The sequence below is a fragment of the Orbicella franksi genome, chromosome 11, assembly GCF_964199315.1.
Source record: "Orbicella franksi chromosome 11, jaOrbFran1.1, whole genome shotgun sequence".
Classification (NCBI taxonomy): Eukaryota; Metazoa; Cnidaria; class Anthozoa; order Scleractinia; family Merulinidae; genus Orbicella; species Orbicella franksi.
The window spans coordinates 19,992,006-20,014,233 of NC_138155.1; the positions used below are offsets into that span (position 1 = coordinate 19,992,006).

The window sequence follows — 22,228 nt, forward strand, 5'->3', positions numbered from 1 at the left end:
TTTGTTTAATATCCCGGAAATAATAACCGATAACTTGTCAGCTCTAACTGAATTTACTCCCATATAAAAAACAAAAGTGTTAAGTTACCACTTGTAACTAAAGATAGCAAACACCTCGTGGGAAAGAGTGGTGACGATTCGTCAGCTCTAATTGAATTTAATCCCTTGTGAAAAACAAGTGTCAAATTACCCTTTGTAACTAAAAAATAAAAAGATCTCGTTATATTTGCATGCAACAAGAACAAAACAATCGTTACCTGCACTTACTATTGTAAACGTTAGAACTGTTTCAAATCTTAATAATCTCGTCTCCCCTAAAACATGTCCTAAGAACTAGAAACGACGATTCGTGACCTCTAATTGAATTTACCACTTGTGAAAAACAAAAGTATCAAGTTACCTTTGTAACTAAAAATGAAAATATCTTGTTCATTTGCATACTACTAACTGATGAACTGTTTCAGAACTGAAGGCTTATCTCGTTCATAACTAGCCACCATTACACTGAACATTATGCACTCTAAAACAACCCAATGTATGTAACTGTCACACTCCGCTCCAAACCGCATTAAAAATCACAAACCGGCAACATATACGTCAGTCTTTATTTTTCAATTACCAGTCGAGTCCTTGTGTTTAACACAATAAAACGCTCAAGACTTCATATACCTCACTTAAGTTATCTTGAACAAAATAATTTCCTTTTTCTTCAACTACAATTCGTGTTGGTTATCAATGTGAATAAGCGAAAACCCTGATAACATTAAGGAGAAAAGATTTGGTTTTGTTAAAACGTATCTTCTCATTCCAGTAGTAAACAAGAACCATTATAACTGTAAAATCGGCACAGAATAATATCTTTTTGTTCTATTGACGAAATTAATCGTAGTCTCTTCGCTTTTGACATTGAAACTTATCAATGGAGGCTGAAATATTTAGGTTTCAATACAACACGAAAACGATTTGAACCCGGTCACAACCTCTTCACATTCCCAGTAGTGCATTCCGTCCCCTTAAAATACAATTGATCCTATCATAGAAACCACATCAACTTGTTTTACATTCACACCTTAAACCTAGTAGTAGAGCGGCGAAGACTCAATTCAAAAACTTATCTCATGAATGAGAAAAGCTCACCCTTCATCGCATGCTCGTAGTTATATGCCAAACACTATGTTTCTTTGACTGATCATCCAGTTACAGATGATTATCAAACCCGCCCACAAAATCCTCAGCCTAACCCACAGAAAATGTCGAAGTAAGCCCAATGTATGCATACCTCCTCCTCTTTTATAGAAGAATAAATATGGCCGTTCTGAACTGTATCGGGATCAAATCTTCTCACACACCATTTACCTTTACAATAAGAAATTTGGTTGGCTGGTTATAGTAGATCCAATCTGATTGGTGTGACATACATACATCTCTCACTCACTCACTCACTCACTCACTCACTTTGAAAATTATCTGAAAACGGTTACAAGCTCACCACACAGAATTAGCCTGACAAGGCTTAGGTTAGGATGTCACGCATTACGAATACAAACTGGAAAATATGAAAATAAAGGAGCATCAATCCCAGTAGAGGAAAGAACATGCTTAGTATGCAAAGAAAATTGCGTAGAACACGGACAGCATTTCTTGATGTATTGCCAGGGGTACGCTACCATAAGAGTTGAGCTCCGTTCTCACATTTCAAACAAAGATGCACTTTACGCAAATCTGAACGATAACGAGAGAACTAAGTACTTACTTAGAGCTGACAATAGAGTTACATCAAAAATAATAGGTAAATATATCAACTTAATGTTTAAAAAAAGAAAAGAGATTCTCAACTTACAAACGAAATGAGCATTATAATTTTTATTTAATTTTATTTGAATTATAAAAGAATCAAGTGAATGTTATTTCTTATTGTACTAGTTAATGTTAAACCTTTATTGTAAACAGACCAATACCTCGCTTTTGGAGAGTAAGGCGCAATAAAGATATACTATACTATACTGTACTATACTATACTATACTATACTGTACTATACTATACTATACTATACTATACTATACTATACTATACTATACTATACTATACTATACTATACTATACTATACTATACTCACTCACTCACTCACTCACTCACTCATCCATTGACCCGTCCATAACATAACCCGACGCGCCGACTGAGAGGTATTTTTTTTAACAAAAAATAACTCAAAAATTAAAGGTAAACGGTCCAAACTGTTCTCTCATAAGAAGAAGGCACTTGACTGAGACATGGAAGGGAATGACTAAGTTAAATCTGTAAATGTTTCAAAATCCGTGAAATCGTCTTTCCACCGTGTTTCGTAAAAAGTTTCACTTAACTGCTTACCGGCACTAGAAGTTTCCCCTGAAGGTTTTTCCTAATAATGGCGGAAAGGACGGTTTCGCGGATTTTGCGGATTTTTTAAATTTGTTTTATTTAATTCTTCTCTTTAAGACTGTAAGTAAAATATTATTAATTACATATTATAATATATTATTTATATTATACTTACAGTTTTAAAGAGAAGATTTAAATTAAATTTAAAAAATCCGCAAATTCCGTAAAATCCGTCCTTTCCGCCATTAGTAGGAAAAACCTTCGGTGGAAACTTCCACTACTGGGAGGCAGTTGGATGAAACTTTCTTCTAATCACGGCGGAAAGGACGGATTTCACGGGTTTTGTTCAGATTAATTTTAAAAAATTAAAACTAAAGCATAGCAATTTGTGCTTTTATCAATTGGGAGGAGAATAAAAAGACGTTTTAAAGATCCTCTTAATATCGGTCAGAATGGTGTTAATATCTCTCAGAGTGAAACTGAATTTGAGTGCGTGGTTCCGTTGAAAGATTCTCTTGAAAAAAGGTCAACGAGTAGTCTCTCATTTTTCTCTGGTGTGTTGAGTAGAAAAGCACGCGAGTGCGTGCCAAAAATCAACTTGCAATTCGTGAGTTAAAGATCCTCTTAATATCTCGACGAATGCGGCACGGAGAACGTAGTCCAAATTTGTGTCGTCGATCCCTCGTTTTATTCAGGTCTTTCGTGGGCTTTGAGGAAACTTCAAGGTGTAAAACTGGTCATCGACCAGTTCGGCTTCCAATTAGACGGCTCGGCTGTTCCAAGAGAGAATGAGATCGTCGATCGACGAACAGGCAAGACTGTCCGATAAACTCACAATGCTTGTTAATGACATTGGTATCGCCATGAAAAGGCTGGGCTACGCTTTGTACGGTGGAAAAGTGTACAAGAAATGCGACAAGGCAAAGTACACCTATTCCTATAAGTGCGAGGTGGAGGCGTTCGTTAATAGTTTGGCGGCTAACGAATCTTTCAAGGCGCGACTTCTAAAGGACATGAAGAAAGTCGTCGATATGCTAGCCAACCCGCACTGCGAGGTCATTCGACCACTTTGCGTAGACTATAATTTGATTGAGGTAAACGATGGCAAGCGCTGGTCAATCAAGGAGCGTCGCTTCCTGGAGAATGTGATCGCGGACAAGGACATTGGTCATGTTACACCGCGAGCGTTTTCCCTGTACGATCCAACAAGAGAGCCAGAACCGAAGTATTTCAAAGAAATTTTGGAAAACAGCCTCACAGAAGTTGAAATTGAAGAATTTTGCGACGATTTCTTGAGGCTCCTGAATAATAATCAAAAGAGATACAAGGACAAAGTTCCTTGCCTAATTGGCGCCGCTAACAGGGGAAGGACGAGTTTATTTCAACCAATTCTAGGCCTGGTACATCATGGCAACATAGCGACTATCACTAAACAGCGTGTCTTCAATAAGGTCATGATCAATCACTTCACAGAAGTAATCTTCGTGGACGAAGCGAATCCTTCCACACTAGATAAAGATGACTGAAAAATCCTAACGCAGGAAGGTTACACGGTCTGTGACATCAAGTATCAAACGGCAAAGTCATTCATTAACCGTTGCCCGATGCTTTTAACAGCGCAACAGAAACTTGAATTCGGGCCAGAAGATCAAGCAGCAATGGAACGCAGGCTAAGAAACTATGTCTTTAAGAGTCTGCCTAACCCAAGGAAGAAAGCTGCAGAGTGGCTCAGAAAGCACTCCATGGATTGTGTTGTGTGGACCTCGACTGGAGCACTGCGACGAACAAGAAGCGCACCAAGAGCAAGAAAGACGCGAGAAAGCCCGTCGAGCAATCGAAGGCACCTGGATAAGAGCCACTGAGGTCGAGCTACACGTAAAGAACTGCTTCGACGAATATCAACGCAGTAGCGATCCCACGGTTCGCTTGAACGTCGAAAATTGGATGAAGGTCCTGTGCGACAAGTTAAAAATGCATCACGAGTTCTTGGGCACTTTCAACACCGCCGGGGTTGTCCAAGAACGAATCAAGGTATGCACCGCTCTTGGACTGCCAAGAAAAGAGCAGTACCACCTGGTCACAAGCGTTGCTGAAAGGCTGCCTGTGTTGCCTGTCCTCAGTTCAGAGACCGAGGGAGTACAGCAACATGGACATGAGTACGGATGAGGAACAGAGTATTTTCATCACTCAGCAGTGTAATGGAGAAGATGAGACGGAAGAGGTTCAGAGTATTTTCATCACTCCTGTTCCGAGCACAAGTGGTGCTTCTGTGCCTCATTCAAGTTTCGACGACTGTGCAGTCTCTGCTGAACTACTTCGAGCTAGCACTTCCAACAAGAAGAAGCGGAAGAGGCAATCCAGCAGTCAACGAGCAGTCAAAAAATCCCAGAATGTTCTTACTCGATACTTTCCTAGCTAGTCAAAAGTAAAAGCAGTTTTTTTTTCTCGTAAGATAGGCCGTAGGGTGATCTTTTTCAGTAGTTTGATAATTTTCCACATCAAGTACGTAAATAGAATTAGGCACTCAGAACGCTACATGTACCTATGATAACTTGTTACAAGAATAGAAATTGGTGTCCAAGAAATTAGAGTTTAGTATAGTTTAATCATTTATAAAACGCGTTCCGTGGATGTGTGAACAAGCTATCTGTTTGTCGAATTGTCATAATTAAATGGTCCAGTTTCCTCTGCATTTTAGTTGGTGTGCATTTGTTTTTATTTTCTAGTTGAATTGCTAACAGAGCGGCATTTTGAGTCCAGCCCTTTTACTCAGAGAATCCGCTGTTCTTCCGACTTGAAATTGAAAATCATCATCTCTCAAAATAGCAGTCCACTGTCCAAACCCGTGCTTAGTTATCCCTTCCTTTACAAAATCGTCCTCTTCTTTTGTGAATTTCAAAACATGACGAATGTTCCTCTGAGAGCGCAAGATTCCTTTAGGCAGAGCATCCTTTTTGGGGGAGGAGCCGATATTTTGCACTCTTTTAACTGAAGGCCCGTCGTCGGAAGTTGAATCTCCGAGTCTTGCGTGGGCGTCCTCGTCCACTTCTGAACCCTTGGCACCTTGAAGTTTTTGTAGGCTCTCGTGACCCTTCAAAGCAACTTCTCGGGATCGTCGCTTTTGATAGTGAACTTTAGCAACGGCAGAGCTGTGTTTTTGGTCTTCCGACAAAATCCTCTACTCCTCGCTAGTGAGCTGATTGAGGCTTTGGGTTTCAACAATTTGGCGATAACGCGTGGGATGGATGTATTTTCCAATTGCATCAAACACCAATTTGCTCATGATCTCGCCCAATTTACAATGTTGGCGTACATTTCTGTTGACGAGAAAGAAATCACATTGGGGTTTAAGCAAAGGTCTAACGTACGAGATGTAGCCATTGAGCACTTGCATGTTTACATCGGTCAGAATCAAAGAATCAAACCCATACTTTCTAGCAGTCTTGAACGTTTTCTGATCAATGAACCCACCCTTTTCCTTAGCTGTATCAATCATGTCCACCATCAAATATTGATAAGTCTCGGGACGTGACCCCTTCACTTTGATGAACAGATACATGGCTACAAATCTCGTGGCAAATGTCGAGTCTGAGGGGTTAACTTGAGCTGGACTCGATTTTGCAAATCTTCACGGTATTTTCGTAGTGCGGTAGATGGAATTTCACGACCTCCAACAACTCCTCCACTGTTGCCCAGTGGCCTCTTGCTTCCAGGGTTTCAATGTCTAAATCTTGTGTCCACTGCAATCGCATCATCCTTGCAACTGTCATTCGCGCTCTTTTGAGGTACAACTCTGTCGCAGAGAACTTTTGAAAGACTGCCTCTGACGCGCCATGAAGTTTTCTGAAGTCGATCATTTCAGAAATAGCATCTATGTAGCCCAAACGTCCACCATGGCCGAGCTTGCATTCATCTTGTAAGTAGTCGATAAACTTGAACAACAAATTTGGGGAACACAACTGAAGTCCACCACGTCAAACGTCAACTCTTCCTCGTCTTCACAAGAAAATCTAAGAAACTTAAAGCATCTTGTAACTATTCGTCGTGCTGCACGATCCTTCTTGTAACCGGTCAACCATTTCGTGAATACTTCGCCAATGTCACACGATAATGAAAATGAGGGAAGTAACTTAGTGGCATGCTTTGTGGTGTCAGTTGTTTGATCTTGGATTGTGTTCACCATTGGAACATTTCTTGCTACTTTTAGCGAATCTGTGATTTCTTTCGGTTTGGACTTTTCATCGAAATAAAAGAACCAACTGTGCTTGATGTTAACATGTTTTCTGCACCCTCTTTGACTTTAAAATCCATCATGGTCACACTCTTGTATTGGGCAGTGATACAAGCTGCCGGTTTCATCCTTTTCCAAGTGAAGCCGTTTTGCTTTGGGTGATTGTCCATCGATATCCGACCAATTGACTTTGCACTTCTCGCTCATTTCGCCTCTTTTAATAGCATTTGGCCAAGATGATCTGCTTTAAATCTGAACCATAACCAAGGAGTCGATGACAAGCAAAGGAACTGTATTTATGTTTGTATTTGCCAAGGCATGCACTTACTTGCCCGCCCTCATTACTATTGTGCAAAATTCATAACAGTGAGATGCAACCAAACTTGCCCAAGCAGGTCTGAGTGCGCCCTATTGTTTACCTTATTCATAAAGGACACCTAAATTTGGGAACAAAATAAGAATGCGTAGAAAAATGGTCCGAAATCTCTTCCCAAATGACCAATTTAGGAACAATATGTTCCATTCACAAAGAGGAACTCGGAAAAAAAAACGGTCCTAGATTATCAATTTGGGAACAATATGTTCCATTTACAGATAGGAACTCGGAACAAAACAGTCTTTAAAAATGTCCAACTGTGGAACAAACTGTTCCATTTGCAGATAGGAACTCGGAACAAAACAGTCCCAAATTTAGTAATAAATGGCCAATTTGGGAACAAACTGTTCCATCACAGATGGGAATTCGGACCAAAACGGTCCTAAATTATCAATTTGGGAACAATATGTTCCGTTTGCAGGTAGGAACTCGGAACAAAACAATCCTAATTCACCAATTTGTGAACAATGTGTTCCATCAACAGATAGGAACTCGGGACAAAACAGTCCTAAATGACCAATTTGGGAACAATATTAATGTGTTCCATCAACAGATAGAAACTCGGAACAAAACAGTCCTATATGACCAATTGGGGAACAATGTGTTCCATTTACAGATACGAATTCGAAACAAAACAGTTCTAAATGACCAATTTGGGGGTCATGTGTTCCATCGACAGATAGAAACTCGGAACAAAACAGTCCTAAATGACCAATTGGGGAACAATGTGTTCCATTTACAGATAGGAACTCGAAACAAAACAGTCCTAAATGACCAATTTGGGAGCAATGTTTTCATCAACAGATAGAAACTCGGAACAAAACAGTCCTAAATGACCAATTGGGGAACAATGTGTTCCATGAACGGATAGGAACTCTGAACAAAACAGTCCTAAATGACCAATTTGCGAACAATGTGTTCCATTTACAGATAGGACCTCGGAACAGAAGAGTCCAAATTTATCAATGTCGGAACAATGTGTTCCATACACAGATAGGAACTCGGAACAAAACAGTCCTAATTTACCAATTGGAGAACAATATGTTCCATTTACAGTTGGGAACTAGGAACGAAATGTTCCTCGTTTACACTAGTGAACGTTTTGTTCCTTCCTTGTAAAAAATCTGGTCCTCTTATGGTCAACAGGAAGACAAAAACGAGGAACAGGCGATACTAGAGGAACGTTCCTTTTGGAATATAGGAACAGCCAACGAAACTTAAAATCAGTGAAAAAACGAGGCAAAGACTAAAGAAAAACTCCAAAAAAGCGTAAGTCAAGCGCTCAGGTGAAATGGAAATAATCTCTTAAGTCTGCAAAACGCGCCATGCCAAATTTTTGGGAAATGTATAGGAGGAGGAGGAGGACGGGGACGAGGAGGACGAGGAGGACGAGGAGGACGAGGAGGACGAGGAGGACGAGGAGGACGAGGAGGACGAGGAGGACGAGGAGGACGAGGAGGACGAGGAGGACGAGGAGGACGAGGACGAGGAGGACGAGGACGAGGAGGACGAGGACGAGGAGGACGAGGACGAGGAGGACGAGGACGAGGAGGACGAGGACGAGGAGGACGAGGACGAGGAGGACGAGGACGAGGAGGACGAGGACGAGGAGGACGAGGACGAGGAGGACGAGGACGAGGAGGACGAGGACGAGGAGGACGAGGACGAGGAGGACGAGGACGAGGAGGACGAGGACGAGGAGGACGAGGAGGACGAGGAGGACGAGGACGAGGAGGACGAGGAGGACGAGGAGGACGAGGAGGACGAGGAGGACGAGGAGGACGAGGAGGACGAGGAGGACGAGGAGGACGAGGAGGACGAGGAGGACGAGGAGGACGAGGACGAGGAGGATGAGGAGGACGAGGAAGATTGATTAAACACAAAATACAACAAAGCTCTTACTTGATAGTTTTGCATTGTAGTTTTAGGTGTCCCCAATTAGTAAGCTCACTGTAGACAGCTATGGTACAAGTAGTTTGACACATAAATAATGTTGTTGACTGATTAATTGCCTGTTTACTTGCTTGCTTGCTTGATTGATTGATTGACTGATTGACTGATTGATTGATTGATTGATTGATTGATTGACTGATTGATTGATTGATTCATGAATCCCAAATTAGCATTTAGTCTCAGAAACTTCTTGCGGCAAATACTTGGAGACGTTACCCTGGGATTCAGTTTCGTTGCTCGTTGCTGGCAAAACAGAATGTATCACTGGAATGTTTTCATTTGCATCCTTAACATTCTGGAAGCTTGTAGATCTTTGTTGTGAAGGTATTTCCTTGGAAAGAGGCTTTCTAACGAAAAATCTTGTTTCGGTATAATCAGGGATGTTTTCATTCATTTTTCTCGCGAGCTTTCGTGGGGGATAAGTCTTGTTAAAGTCCTCGTTATTTAATACCAAGGAATGTGTCGTTTTGCCTGATAAATCGAACAAAGATGTTACATCATTCTGATTTCGATTTCTCCTTGCACACTTTGGCGCCGTCACCCCGCCGATATCCACATTGTCCCAGATCCTACGCATGCGTTGTAAATCAGTCTCTGACTTTCTTCTGGTGATCATCTTAAGAAGTTTGAGGAGACCTTCACGATAATCTCGCTTGAAAACGAAGAAAATGATCGGGTTAACACAACCGTTTATGTAAGTGAAAAATCGGCAAATGATGATCTCTTTGGCCAGGGAAGTAATGTCACCATCTTTGCCAAAATCAATCCACAACCATAACACTTGGTTGGGGAGGGTACAAAGAGCAAACGCTACAACAATAATCACAAATATTTTAGTAACTTTTGCGTTTTGTTCCTGACTTATAACGAAGCTTTCTTTCCGCGTTTGGTTTTCTTTGAAAGCGGAATATGTCTTTTTTCCACTTTCAGCAACAGGAAGCGATATTTTCCGAACGCTGTCGGCTGCGGCGAAAAGCCGTACAGATGCTAGGATGTACATTTTTATCATAAATAATAGGGGTAGCGCGTATTGTACGGAAGCCAAGAACACAGTGTAAATCTGACGGTACAAAAACTTAGGCCATTGCTCCGTGCAAGAGTTATTTTGCAATCCGAGGAAGGACGCGTACGGCAAAACAAACGCAACAGAAATGAAATCCACAGTTATTACAATGGACTTAACTTGAGCCATCGAAAGCTTTGATTTGAACGGGTACAGAATATTTCTGTACCGATCCAGGGAAATGGCTGCCAGAGTGAGAGCTGAAGCAGTAGAGAGGAACGTCGCAGTAGGAAATAACAACTTGCATGGAATGGAACCAAAAGGCCAGATGTAGTGATTTTCTTCGAGAACAAGATCAAATGGTATGCTCATAATCGGTGTAAGCAAATCAACAAATGCCAGATTCAGAATTAGAATGTTTCCCGCCAAGGATCTCATCCGTCTTGAGGTAAAGATAACTCCTATCATCGCAGTATTTCCTACAGTACACACAAGCAAAATCGCAACGCATACTGTTATTTTTGGGATTTTAAATCCCAATGATTCTGGCGGCGAGAGCAGATTACTAAAAGGTGTACCACTAGAAGCTGTCCCTGGGAGCGCTGTTGAATTGTTCATTTCTGCTGCTGCTTACGATTCCACGTTCACTGTTCCGTGGCCTACTTTGCTGCTCATAAAGAACTTCAATTGATATGCAATGTTCGGCACCTTTTGACGTGTCGGTTTCACTGTGCATAGCCAATCAGAAAACTGAGCCGGCGCCCCAAATCTGCCTGATCTCATTTTACGTCTGTGTTGTTGGCTCTTGATTCGCTAAAATGCTGGGAAAGCGATCATGTTGAAAAGAACGAGTTGTCATTGATAAAGACTAAAACACCTTCAATAAGTTGTGACGCATTTTGACCCTGCTGTAGTTATTTTATTTCAGTGTTTTGCAAAAAGGAAAAATAAACAGCAGTGAAAATAAGTCATCCACTTTGCTAAATTAAAAAAAAAAACCGTTCAATGAAATTTCAATCACTACATTTAGAGCAGTATGCGAATGAAAGGGCTATCATTCATTTTGAACTGCGAAAGCACTTGAATATTCATCAAGGGATATATTAATTCGATGAAGTATAAAGATTTCTCGTGAAGTTATTAGACTTCCTGGTGTATCTGTCTAAATTGCCGACAAGGAAAAGCGAAAAAAAGGAAGCAAACTATGTTAACCAATAATTGCGACCGCGTTTGTGCTGCCAGGTTTCAGCGAAAAAAATATATAAGTGCAACACAAAGGATGTAAAAATCGCATAACAAGTGAAAACGATAACTCTGATAGTCAATTACTTTAAGACCGGCCGCCGGCATCAAAAACTGATCTTAAAAAACCATTAACGTTTTTTATGGCAACTAAACTGTCGAGCCACTTATTTTTTTCAATTGGATGAACAGCATACTTCCTTTATTTTCTCACGTAATGCAATAACTAAATGAGTTATTATCAACGCTCATGCTTCATAAAGTTAAACCTCCATTAGAATTATTTATCATTGTTTGCGCCTTAATTATCTTTTCAGTAAAACCTACGTGCTGTGCAAGTTAACTTTGTTTGAGTTAAAAAGGCACGGAGTATGGAGAGTATAAAGTCACAAGGATGATTTCTTCAAATTCGAATTTGAATCCAAATTTAAAATTTTATTTGGATTTCATAGTCATTTCCCTGGATGTCTGATCTTTCATTCGTTTAGTGTGATCCAAGTCATTTCATTTTATATTAATACATGTATATCTCTGTGAATTCCTGTCTCGATCTTGATTGGCTAACGAAGCAAAGAATTAACCGTGATACTGAGACCCGCTGTGCGATATTGGAACTTGTCGGTGTGCGCTGGGGCGGAAGATAAACACAACATTTTGAGACAAAACAGTACTGTTTTTTTAAATGTTCCATATAATTGAAGGTTTCCTCGGTAAAAACATCCTCAGCTGGCCTCGATTGGTGAGATTTTTATATTTTAATAAATTGGTAAGATATCGTTTGAGAGCTTTTTGGTTTGCGTGTTTGCGTGATATTTAGCTTGAAATTCACAAGTGAGGCATTTAGACACATGATCAATAATAATAGTAAAGAAAGTCTTCCTCTCTCTCCATGGCGCTATCACTGCATATATCAGTGTCAACATAAAGGTTGATTTCACCCATGGCGTATTTTACTTTCATGCATTGACTGAACATAACATGCTCAAATTTCCTTTTAAGGCTATGTTCTAGTTCTTTCACCAGAGAAATAAGCTTTTTTTAAATTTCAAATTACGAATAAAATGACTGTTAAGATTGTACTTTTTACAGGTAAAAATAACTCAAAAAAAGTTGTATTTACGTTTGCGTGAGACATACACAATTGTGTCCCGGTAAATAATTGCGATTCACGCCAGGCAGACGGCTGTTGTGAACAGAATGAAAGGAGGCTGGTTGTAACTATAGGTTTATTGCAAATCAATTTTTACAGACAAGCAACCGACACGCTGTAAGATTTTGTGAGCATTTATGAAGAGAAAATAATATTTCAAGCGGTGGGAAATTGTACGTATTAGACATCCGGTCGCGTGCTCGTGGGAGATAAGTACGATGAAAAAAAAAAAACCTCTTAAATAACAAGTGCCTTCGACCCATTTAGCTCTCATTAGTGTTTTCTCAGGGTCTAATAGTTATTTTAAAATAATAATAATAATAATTTTTCACTCAGAATCTACTGAGTAATGTCGGACATGTAGGAGACGAATTGGTTTACTCTGCGCTGACACAGGGCTGTGTTATTCAGGAGCCGATTAAGCTAAAGCAGGATTAGCGGGAATTTTGCTTTCAAGTTTGTAACTTTTCGGTGAAATTTTCTGTTTACATTGTTTGTCCTATACAGTTTTGAGCTGGAATAATCTCAAACACCAAACATAAGCGGTGAAAAGTATTTTGTGCAAGAAAAAAGAATACTTCGGTAACTTTTAATCCTGGGTTAGCGTTAGCCCGGTTTTCGAACAACCCGGTTTAGGTGTGTAAATGGATGTAGACAAGATAGATTTTAGGAGCAAATCTACTATAGATGAGCATTTTATCAAGCTGGCAAAATGAACTACTTGGCTTGACCAAAACGTTTTAATGTCCAAAATATAGTAAACACACCTCAAAGTAAAGTAAACTTAAATTAATGTCCCATGAATCCTGCATTTGCTCAACCCTTTTCCGATCCAAACAATTGTTACTTTTCCTGGTCTGTTTGGCCACCTATTTTTAAGAGAGATATATTGAAATCTAATTCTACCTTATTTCTGTTATTTTGCAATAATTGCACGAGGTAATTCCATTTTCTCACGACCTCTTAATCGGTTTTTATTGCCCTTCTTCGTGCTTTGAATCTGTTAACGTAAAAGAAATAACGTGTAAAATAACTTCGTTAATACGCACCACGCATAGTCCAAAATTTGGTAGGCATGCAAGGCAACATTCTGTGAGCCGACTGGAAATCACTACTGACCACTTAAATTTAAGTCTGCCTTATGCTAAAAAAATAAGTAAATAACCTTTACTCCTGTAATTTTCAGATTGTCAGCAAAGGTGTCGATTGACCGAAATAATACACGAGGAATCGATTGATTTTAAACGGGAATTGAACAAGTGGTTCAATCGGGCACCAGAGGAACTATTTTTAAGATTGAACTTATCTGCAGAGTTTGCTACTTCACCTAATCGCCTCGGGCTGAAACTAATAACGAAGCCACAGAAAAACCAAAACACATGCCGTTTAAAGAAGCAAGTTTACCATACATGACAAATCAAGCTAAACCAACAACGGTGTTATCTTCGGTGTGTTTAGCTTACGTTGTGGTAGCCTGAATCTTTCCTGGCTTTAACGAAAATAAAACAACAACAATAATGACTTGATTCGTGGAACAGTATTGCTGAAACCCTGGTACGCGAGGATGAATAATGTAATCGAGCACAAAGATAAATGGTGTTGAATTCTTGAAGATTTTTTTTTGTCAAGCTCGCTGAGGATCTTTGGGCGTTATCAGACATTGTGGTTGCGAACGTCACCTCAAAAATTCCTAATAGCTTGAAAAACATGAGTATTAGTTGACGCTGATCCTTTTGCCCTTCGGTAAAATCCCTAAGGACTGGAAAAATCCCAGATTAAATTTTGGGGAAAATAATACAGTATCACATAAAAGTACTGCTCAGTAAATTTCGTCTGAATGGTCACTCACTTTGCACACTAGGCAGTATCATATGAAAGGAGTGCTCGATATTAATTGGTGACAACGGTCAGTGACTAGGGCTTCGTCCACAGACTTATTTAAAAGTCAGAACTAGCTAACTTGTACAGCACAGTAAACAGGACCACATGAAAGTACTGCTCAATGGCCTTCATTTGAATGGTCACACACTAGGATTTCATTCTCAAGCTTAAAAGTTACAACCACCTTGTACAGCATCATTAATAAACGGTATCACATGAAAGTACTACTCAATAGCTTTCATTTGAATGGTCACACGCTAGGGTTTCATCCGCAGACTTAAAAGTCAGAACCACCTTGTACAGAATAATAAACAGTATCACATGATGGTACCAGTACTGCTCAATAGCTTTCATTTGGTCACACACTAGGGTTTCATCCTCAGACTTAGAAGTTAGAACCACCTTGTACAGCATAATAAACAGTACCACATGAAAGCACTGCTCAATAGCTTTCATTTGGTCACACACTAGGGTTTCCTCCTCAGACTTAGGAGTTAGAACCACCTTGTACAGCATAATAAACAGTAGCACATAAAAGTACTGCTCAATAGCTTTCATTTGAATAGTTCATCACAATCTACTTTGAACTGCAGAATAATATACAAGGCAACACACTATCAAGGTACTGTTTTTGTAGTTTATAGGTTTCATTTGAATGGCCGAATGCTAAGAAAAGTTTGTACATGGAACTGTTTTTCAAATAAATCAACAAACAAAGAAATATAGAAATAAAAAAAAAACAACCATCACCAACACATAAAATATTTCTTCATATCTTTCAGTTTCATTTGGGTTCTGTCTAAAGCTTTAAATTGGTCAACTACTCATCCTAAGTTTTTTTATAAGGAATAACTCTTAAATCTGCTTTAATCCCTCATTCTCCTTCTACTATCTTTATATTCTGAGTACCTTTATTAAATATGAAGTAACGGGAAAAAAAAATAATCAAATACTTTGACCTTACCGAGTTTGAAAGTGCTGGAGGCCAAATCAATAATGAGACTACTGTGATAAAAAAAAAAAAAAGAAAATAATACTAGTCGAAATGTGGCCATGAAATATCGAAGACCTGAATGTCTTCATCTGATTAAGTTGCTTTCTTAAACTTTATGTTATATTACTGTTGCGTTAATGTTATGGTAGTAACCACGTATTTATACACTGTAGGTTTATTGTTTCTGTTGACCTGTTACCATTTTGATTGAAATTTTATACATTTCGAAATCTGCTGTCTGTTCATTACCTAACGCATTATTACTAATTTGTAAACATATTTCATATAATTTATGTAGAATTACACTTTTTTCATTGAAAGCTAAGTTCTTAGGTGTAGCGTTTACAATTAGTTATTGCAGCTAAATACTCGACGCTTAAATACAGTTCTTATTATATAGACATCAATGAAATACCAGGTGAGCTTATGCGCGAAAACATGATATCTCCACAAGTGAAAATAACATGTTATCTCCAGAGTAAAAGGATCACCATTGCTATGGTTATATAATGAGTCGCGCTTTTCGCAGCGAAAGGCTTGGTATTTCATTGGTGTTGATGTAATAAATAGAACATAACATGGCCGCTTGGAGATACAAAATTTCTCTTCGTACTCGAAGAGAAATCTCCTATCTCCAAGGGACCATGTAATATCCTCTATTTGTGGAATTCTTTAGTTGAGTATATCGTTCCCTTAATAGATTTATTGATCCATGATCCACATAGCATACAGGTAAAGGTTGGTTTCGTTAGCAACACGTTGGTGGTTGTTGTTTCTATCATCCCGGACGAGTACGCGACTAACGAGGATTAGCTGTTGAAAGTAGAAATTATCCATTAGTCCATTGCCATCTTGCTAGTTGTCATTGACATGGCAATTACATGTAATTTCGTTTAAAAGCCTAAGAATCAAGGGGGCAGTTTTAACTCAACAGTTGCTTTCACGAATGTTATCAAAATGCCTTTGTGTGTAATCAGGAATGGAAAACACATTTTGCATCCCTTCTGCCGACTCGCTGTTATGCAGAGGGCTTAATGGACTCCGCAGAACACCATTTTGGGCGATTGTACAGTTTTCAATCGGTTTCATGGGACCTTGGGCAGCTTCATTCCTATGGCAATCCTTTTTTAATGCGAGTGGATGATTTTTGATAGACCCTAAGAGAGATTTTGGCAAAAGACGTTGCTCGCCTGTAGCGGGGAATTTGCAATGAATCGCTCTCTCGTGTCTTGTGTCAGGCTGTCCGCGATTTACTAAATCTGCTTTATCTGCGTCATGTGCAGATCTATGTTCTGCGTATCTAAAACCTGAAGAATGTATGCCTGGGTTCCTTCCCGCGGAAGTAGTAGTACTCGTGAGTTTTGCCTTGCTAGAGCGCAACTCCCGGCTGTAAAAGCCATAAATAACAGGATTAAGAACACTGTTCGAATACGTGAACAACCTGCAAACTGCTGATATGATAACAAAGTATTCATTTTTGCCACCATTGCCAAAATCTACCCAAAGCCATAAGACTTGGTTGGGAAACATACTCAGTGCAAACACCATGACAATCATAACAAACATTTTAGTAACGTGAATGTTCTGCATCTTCTTCCTAGCGGAAATTCTGAATTGCATACTTGATATCGATTCGGACGCCTTCGAGTGTGTGCTTCCTTCTCTAAGATGCTTAGATTGACCACAAAGAGTTTTTAATGCTAAGCTATGCAGAGTTACCATCAAAGTAAGGGGTATCCCGTATTGTACAAGAAAGAGAATCAAAGTGTAGGCTTTTCTGTAACTGGTGACAGGAGATGGCCAATGCTCATCGCAGTCATCTCCTTTCAGATCCAGAACAACGACGTAAGGTATTACGAATATACACGACGTGAAGTGAATCGCGAAGATACAGTGCTTGATATGCGTTTTTGTCACCCTGCGTGCCTTGAAAGGGTGGACAACTGCGCGGTATCTGTCAAAACAAATCATAGCTAAAGTGAGCGCTGACGAAGTGGAGAACATTGTCTGAAGAGGCCAAAGAAGTTTACACAGGACTGCTCCAAGAGTCCACCTGTAGTCATATTCCTCAAAAACCCAGTCGATAGGAATGCTTATGATGGGTGTAATTGCATCACAGATGGCCAAGTTAAGGACCAAAAGGACATAAGATGTCTTACGAATTCTTCGCCGAGACTGCAAGATAATGTAAACAACTGCCGCGTTACCAAGAATGCTCAGCGTCAAGATAACTCCATAAAGAACAAGTTTAGGAATTTGAAACTGAGCTGTAATTGTTTCTCCCACGAAAATGGTCGTTGGTGATGCACTTACTGATGTCCAGTTGGATCGTACAATGGTCTCATTACTTCGCAAAGTCGGCTGCAACGACGTTTGATTTTCCATTTCATTAGTCGAACAAGAAACGATTTACCTTCGCTGTCAAGATAATCATCAGCTTTTGGAGCCACGGAGAGTAACGGTACGATTTTCAGACTCACTGGTGTGACAAGCAGCTCTGTTTCAATCGTCCTTGTTTTGATGGGTAACTAAATTAGATCAACATGTTGGGAAGTAAGTAACCAAAAATCCTGTAGTAACGAAATTCATCCCTTGTAAGTGAGCACGTAGACATCAAAACAGGTCATTATATTTACATATATCCTTGCGTGGATAAAACCGCATTCAATACATTCTGGTTGCGATAGGAGGTCATGCCCCAAAGATTACATCTGCATGGCGAGAGTATGCCGAAAGAGGTTCACATCCTGAGGGTCTCAGGTAAGTATCGGAAAAATTTATCCAAAGATGTTTTTGTAGGTCTTCTCCAGTTCTAAATGAAGAGCTTTTTAATCAACCTAAGTAGAAAACCAGAATATAGAATAATTTTATTTTAAAACGAAAGAAAATTAGAGATTCGGAATTTATGGTGAGGCCTCAAGTACAAGTTGCCATGTTTAGACCGCCTTGCACATGCAGTAGACTTGCTGCAAAAAAAAAGGTCTTTGAGAAAGTCTATGCATGCGTTACAGTTTGAATAGGACAAGATTCTGTTAACACAGCGTATGCATAACGAAAGGATTTGTTAAAGAATCGTTCTTTTTGTAGGCAAGAGACGATCCTAACAGCAATGTTCGAAGCAAGGGTTTCTGTGCAAGGCGGTAGGTGGGCGTGTCGAGAAGGAAGCGGTAATCCCGTAGAGAGTGTCACCTTGAACCGTTTGAAGCTTTTAAGACACGTTATCATTAATTTACAGTTGGTGACATCAGTAATGCTAGATATATCTCTTACGAAGCTAATTAAAAACAGAGGGTCCAGATGGGCTTAATGAAAGCTGAGCATGCTAAGAATTTGTCAAAATTTAAATTGTCATCTAAGAAATGATCCGTTTTTTTAACTGGCAGTTGACTGATCTGCGATCTACTCGCTGAGTAATGGGCTGAAATATAACTGAACTAAGACTCCAGCATCTTCATCTAGATCCTCCAAACAAAGACGATAAGAGATGTTTTTCAAAGCTTAAACATGGTCTATTCTGGTCGCGAAAATAGATGAGTCAATTACAAGCAATTTATCACTGAAAAACAACAATTACTTAGGAAACATCGTATCATAATATACGGAAGTCTTTAAAGTACATAAACAAGTTAAATAGAAGAAAGAAGCCGTCCCCAGTGATATTGAAAATTAAATAGCACCACGTGAAAGTGGACTGATCAATGGCTTTCATTTCAAAGGCCACACACTAGGAGTTTATCCATAAATTCAAAACTTCACCGTGGCATAAAAGTACTGATATCCTTAATTTAAATGGTCACATACTACGGCTTCATTCAAAGCATAAAAAATAGCAAATTAGAACCAACTCGTAGTGGCTTGAAGGGACACGCAACAGAAACACTTCCATGTAAAAGTACTGCTCAATTCTCGGAGTTCGATTGGAATGGTTACACAATTTCAGTCAAATTAAATATAGGCAGATACATTCGACCACATGCAACACACGCAGTATGCTAAACAATACTAAATGAAAACACTCGACTTCTTTCTTTCGAGTCTAGAGTTTCATCTACTACAAAATCGCCACATAACTTTAGCTCCGGAATGATACCCTTTACATGTCCCTGTCAGCTGACGCATGTGGCGTGCTCAGTCAACACTGCTTGCAGTCGGTCTTTTTCCTCAAGGTCCGAGCGTTTATTCTTGTAATAGAGATCCTTTCTTGCCTTAAAACCTTCGTGCCGTCCTCGTTTGAAAAAGGACGTTTACATTTATAAGAACGTCGCGCTTCTCCAACGGAAGCACTTCTTAGGGAGGAACGTGACCGGACTCGAGAGAGCGGCGACAACAACCAAGCCTTATTCATTTGCCACTGTTTCCCATTGAACTTTTGAGACAAGGGGACTTTTTCTGGTATTTTCCTTTCAAGGCCGCTGTAATGGTACCTTGGAATAAACAGCACCGCATTGAAATACTAGTCAGTGCACTCGTTCCACACTAAGGTTTCATCCCCCGACTATGAACTTTCAACAAGACTCCAGATTTCTCTTGTCGCCTATTACTAGTTCCGCAGTGCTAACCACGACATTTTTAACAACTGATAAGCAAAGAAAAAGCTTTCATTTGAAGTAAAAAAAAAATCATGAACTAGCTATTGTGTATAACCTCTTACGTGTTTCTAGCAATTTGGCAGCAAATTTTACAGATGGAGGCTGGCAATGAGCCGGGGGCCTTTTTCCGGTATGACTCCAGCTTGTCCAAAAAAAAAAAAAGAGGGAAAAAACTCGTCAATTTGAACCACTTCGCTCATTTGACATGCAACTCAAGTTCCACAGCTGTTTGTTCGTCGAGACGTTTCATAATTTCATCATAATTATCCACTCCAGATAACCTCTTTAGTCAGTTTGATATTTAAGTGTTAAACTATTTATTGATCAAATGAAACTTTTTTTCTGGGTGAAAGTGGGCGCCACTCTCTTCTTTCGGAACATTGACTTTTTCGCCAGAACTGCTCACGTACCTTGTTCTGTTTGGTTTATTTTTTGCTTTGCACTTTTGTTCATTCGTTTGTTTGTTTTTTCTCACACGTGAGCAGGAACCCTTGAAATTGACTGGCGGATCTGATCAAAGACCCGAGGTCAGCCTTCAGTGAAATTGGACCAGCACGATCAGTTTGTTTTCCCAGCACAGACCTACTCATCAAGGGCCTTTACTTGACCACAAAAACAAAAAGTAAGACAGCTCCCAGACGCCTCGTGTCTTCTTCAGTCGATTCTATTTAAAAAAAAGCCAAGTTGACTAAGTAAAATTGGCATCGTAAATATGTTACCTCGTGCAGCAGACAATATGTTTTGTTCTTTTACTTTAATGTATGAACTTATGACGAGGAGTCTGCACGTTAAGGAAAAAAAGATTTTTACATAGTTGATTTAACTTGTTGTCCATCATCCCGGACCCTGCAAAACCTGTCTATCTTCGGGGAAAAGAAATAACCAGAATAAGAACAAACTTGATAGAGATGACCCAGATATCTGAATATCAATGAAGTTTTCAAATATATGTATACTTCAATTTTAGAATTTTAAACTAAACTTAATAAGCGACGCATTATAAGTTTCTTTTACATGATGTTTTTCTCTGGAAAGTCATTTTAGGCCTTGTAGAGCTTTCACATGGAAAATTCTTGGGACACGTTTCAAGAATGACTCTTGATTTTAATTAAGCTAACTAATCTCGAGTACAATCTACACTTAACCTTTTCCTGAAATCTGCTTTCCATACGGAGAGTTATCAGTACACCCTGACCACACACTCTCAGTGTAATATAATACAAGAGAGCGACAAAGAAGGTTTTCATTTGCTTGTATCTTTGCACATGAAATGATAGAAGATGCATCTGTTCCGTTTTTAAATATTCAGGAAATCCTTTTGAACTTAAGTAATTGCTATGAAGTTTTAACGAGCGACCGACAGTTCAGTTAATGGACTGAGCGAGGTCGATATCCTATCCAAATGCAACAAGAAGTGGTGTGCGTCACCAGCATGTGGAAGGTTATTTTAAGTTGCTCAATGGGGTGGTTGCTATTTTTACGGCTAACGGATAATTGATTTTCCTAACGGTTAACAAAAATCGCAGAAATAAATTGTCATCGTTTTAAAAAGTTAAACATGAACTTTCATAGTTTAAAAAGGTTTAAGGTCTTAGGGCCATTCCGGGATGGTATTATTATGACACTGGTAGACTAATATAGCTTACTGCTATAGTAAAACAAGACACAAAAGTCTTGACAAGAGTTCTTAAGACCTTCACTTTCGTGGCCAATTTTTTTTTTTTTTCCTTTGGTTAACATTTTTTTTTAAGGCTAACGGTTAGACTTTTCCAATTTTAATGCTAAAGGCCTTATTTTTGGCCTGTTTTCCTCCTAACGGTTAACTCCATTGAGACCTTTTTCTGTTTCGGAAAAAGTCACTTTTAACATATATTGAATATTAGGGCCGTTCAACAAACAGTCCACAAACACCTATCAAGCCCTAATCTGTCTCACAACTCTTCATAATTAATTCTGTGGGACGTTAATTCTGTGAAACTTGCTTATGTTTAAGTTTGCAATTTACATCGGAAGGAACCACGCAAACTCACCCAGCAGTGCTCATTGTAGTGAGGGTCTTGTAGGGGAAAATTAGTTCACCACGCTTGCGAGATGAGAGGCCGCCCAAACTACAAACCGGAATCTTTGTTCTCTAATAGCATTCTTGAAGGAGAGACACTTAAATAGTGTTCGGTCAAATTGTCGGTCGGTCAGTCAGTCAGTCAGTCAGTCAGTCAGTCGTTCAGTTCTGTGATGTTGGTTCCGTCAGTAAGTTCTTTACTAGTTAATCTAGCTTTAGTAGCGAAGTTACAGGATGTTGTGTAAATGAATTGCAACTGCAAATGATATCATGCTACGTACCCCCGGAAAACGAACTCCGTGTGTGAGTTTCACACGAGACGTAACCAATAAGGGATACGGGAAGCCAACGGGACTTTGGGCGCGATGTCAAACGAGTTTGCCAAGCAGA

At 39.5% G+C, this 22,228-nt stretch overlaps 2 protein-coding genes across 2 annotated transcripts; both read right to left on the reverse strand.

Moving 5' to 3' along the window:
- Positions 1-8,698: 8,698 nt before the first annotated feature.
- LOC145460158 (galanin receptor 2b-like) lies at positions 8,699-10,842 on the reverse strand. The gene has a single exon (XM_081444892.1). It carries the CDS (start codon positions 10,539-10,541, stop codon positions 9,087-9,089), a length of 1,455 nt encoding a protein of 484 aa, XP_081301018.1. The 5' UTR covers positions 10,542-10,842; the 3' UTR covers positions 8,699-9,086.
- Positions 10,843-14,014: 3,172 nt separating this feature from the next.
- Positions 14,015-20,499, reverse strand: LOC145503203 (galanin receptor type 1-like). Its single transcript, XM_081482663.1, has one exon. It carries the CDS (start codon positions 17,573-17,575, stop codon positions 16,118-16,120), a length of 1,458 nt encoding a protein of 485 aa, XP_081338789.1. The 5' UTR covers positions 17,576-20,499; the 3' UTR covers positions 14,015-16,117.
- Positions 20,500-22,228: the final 1,729 nt, after the last annotated feature.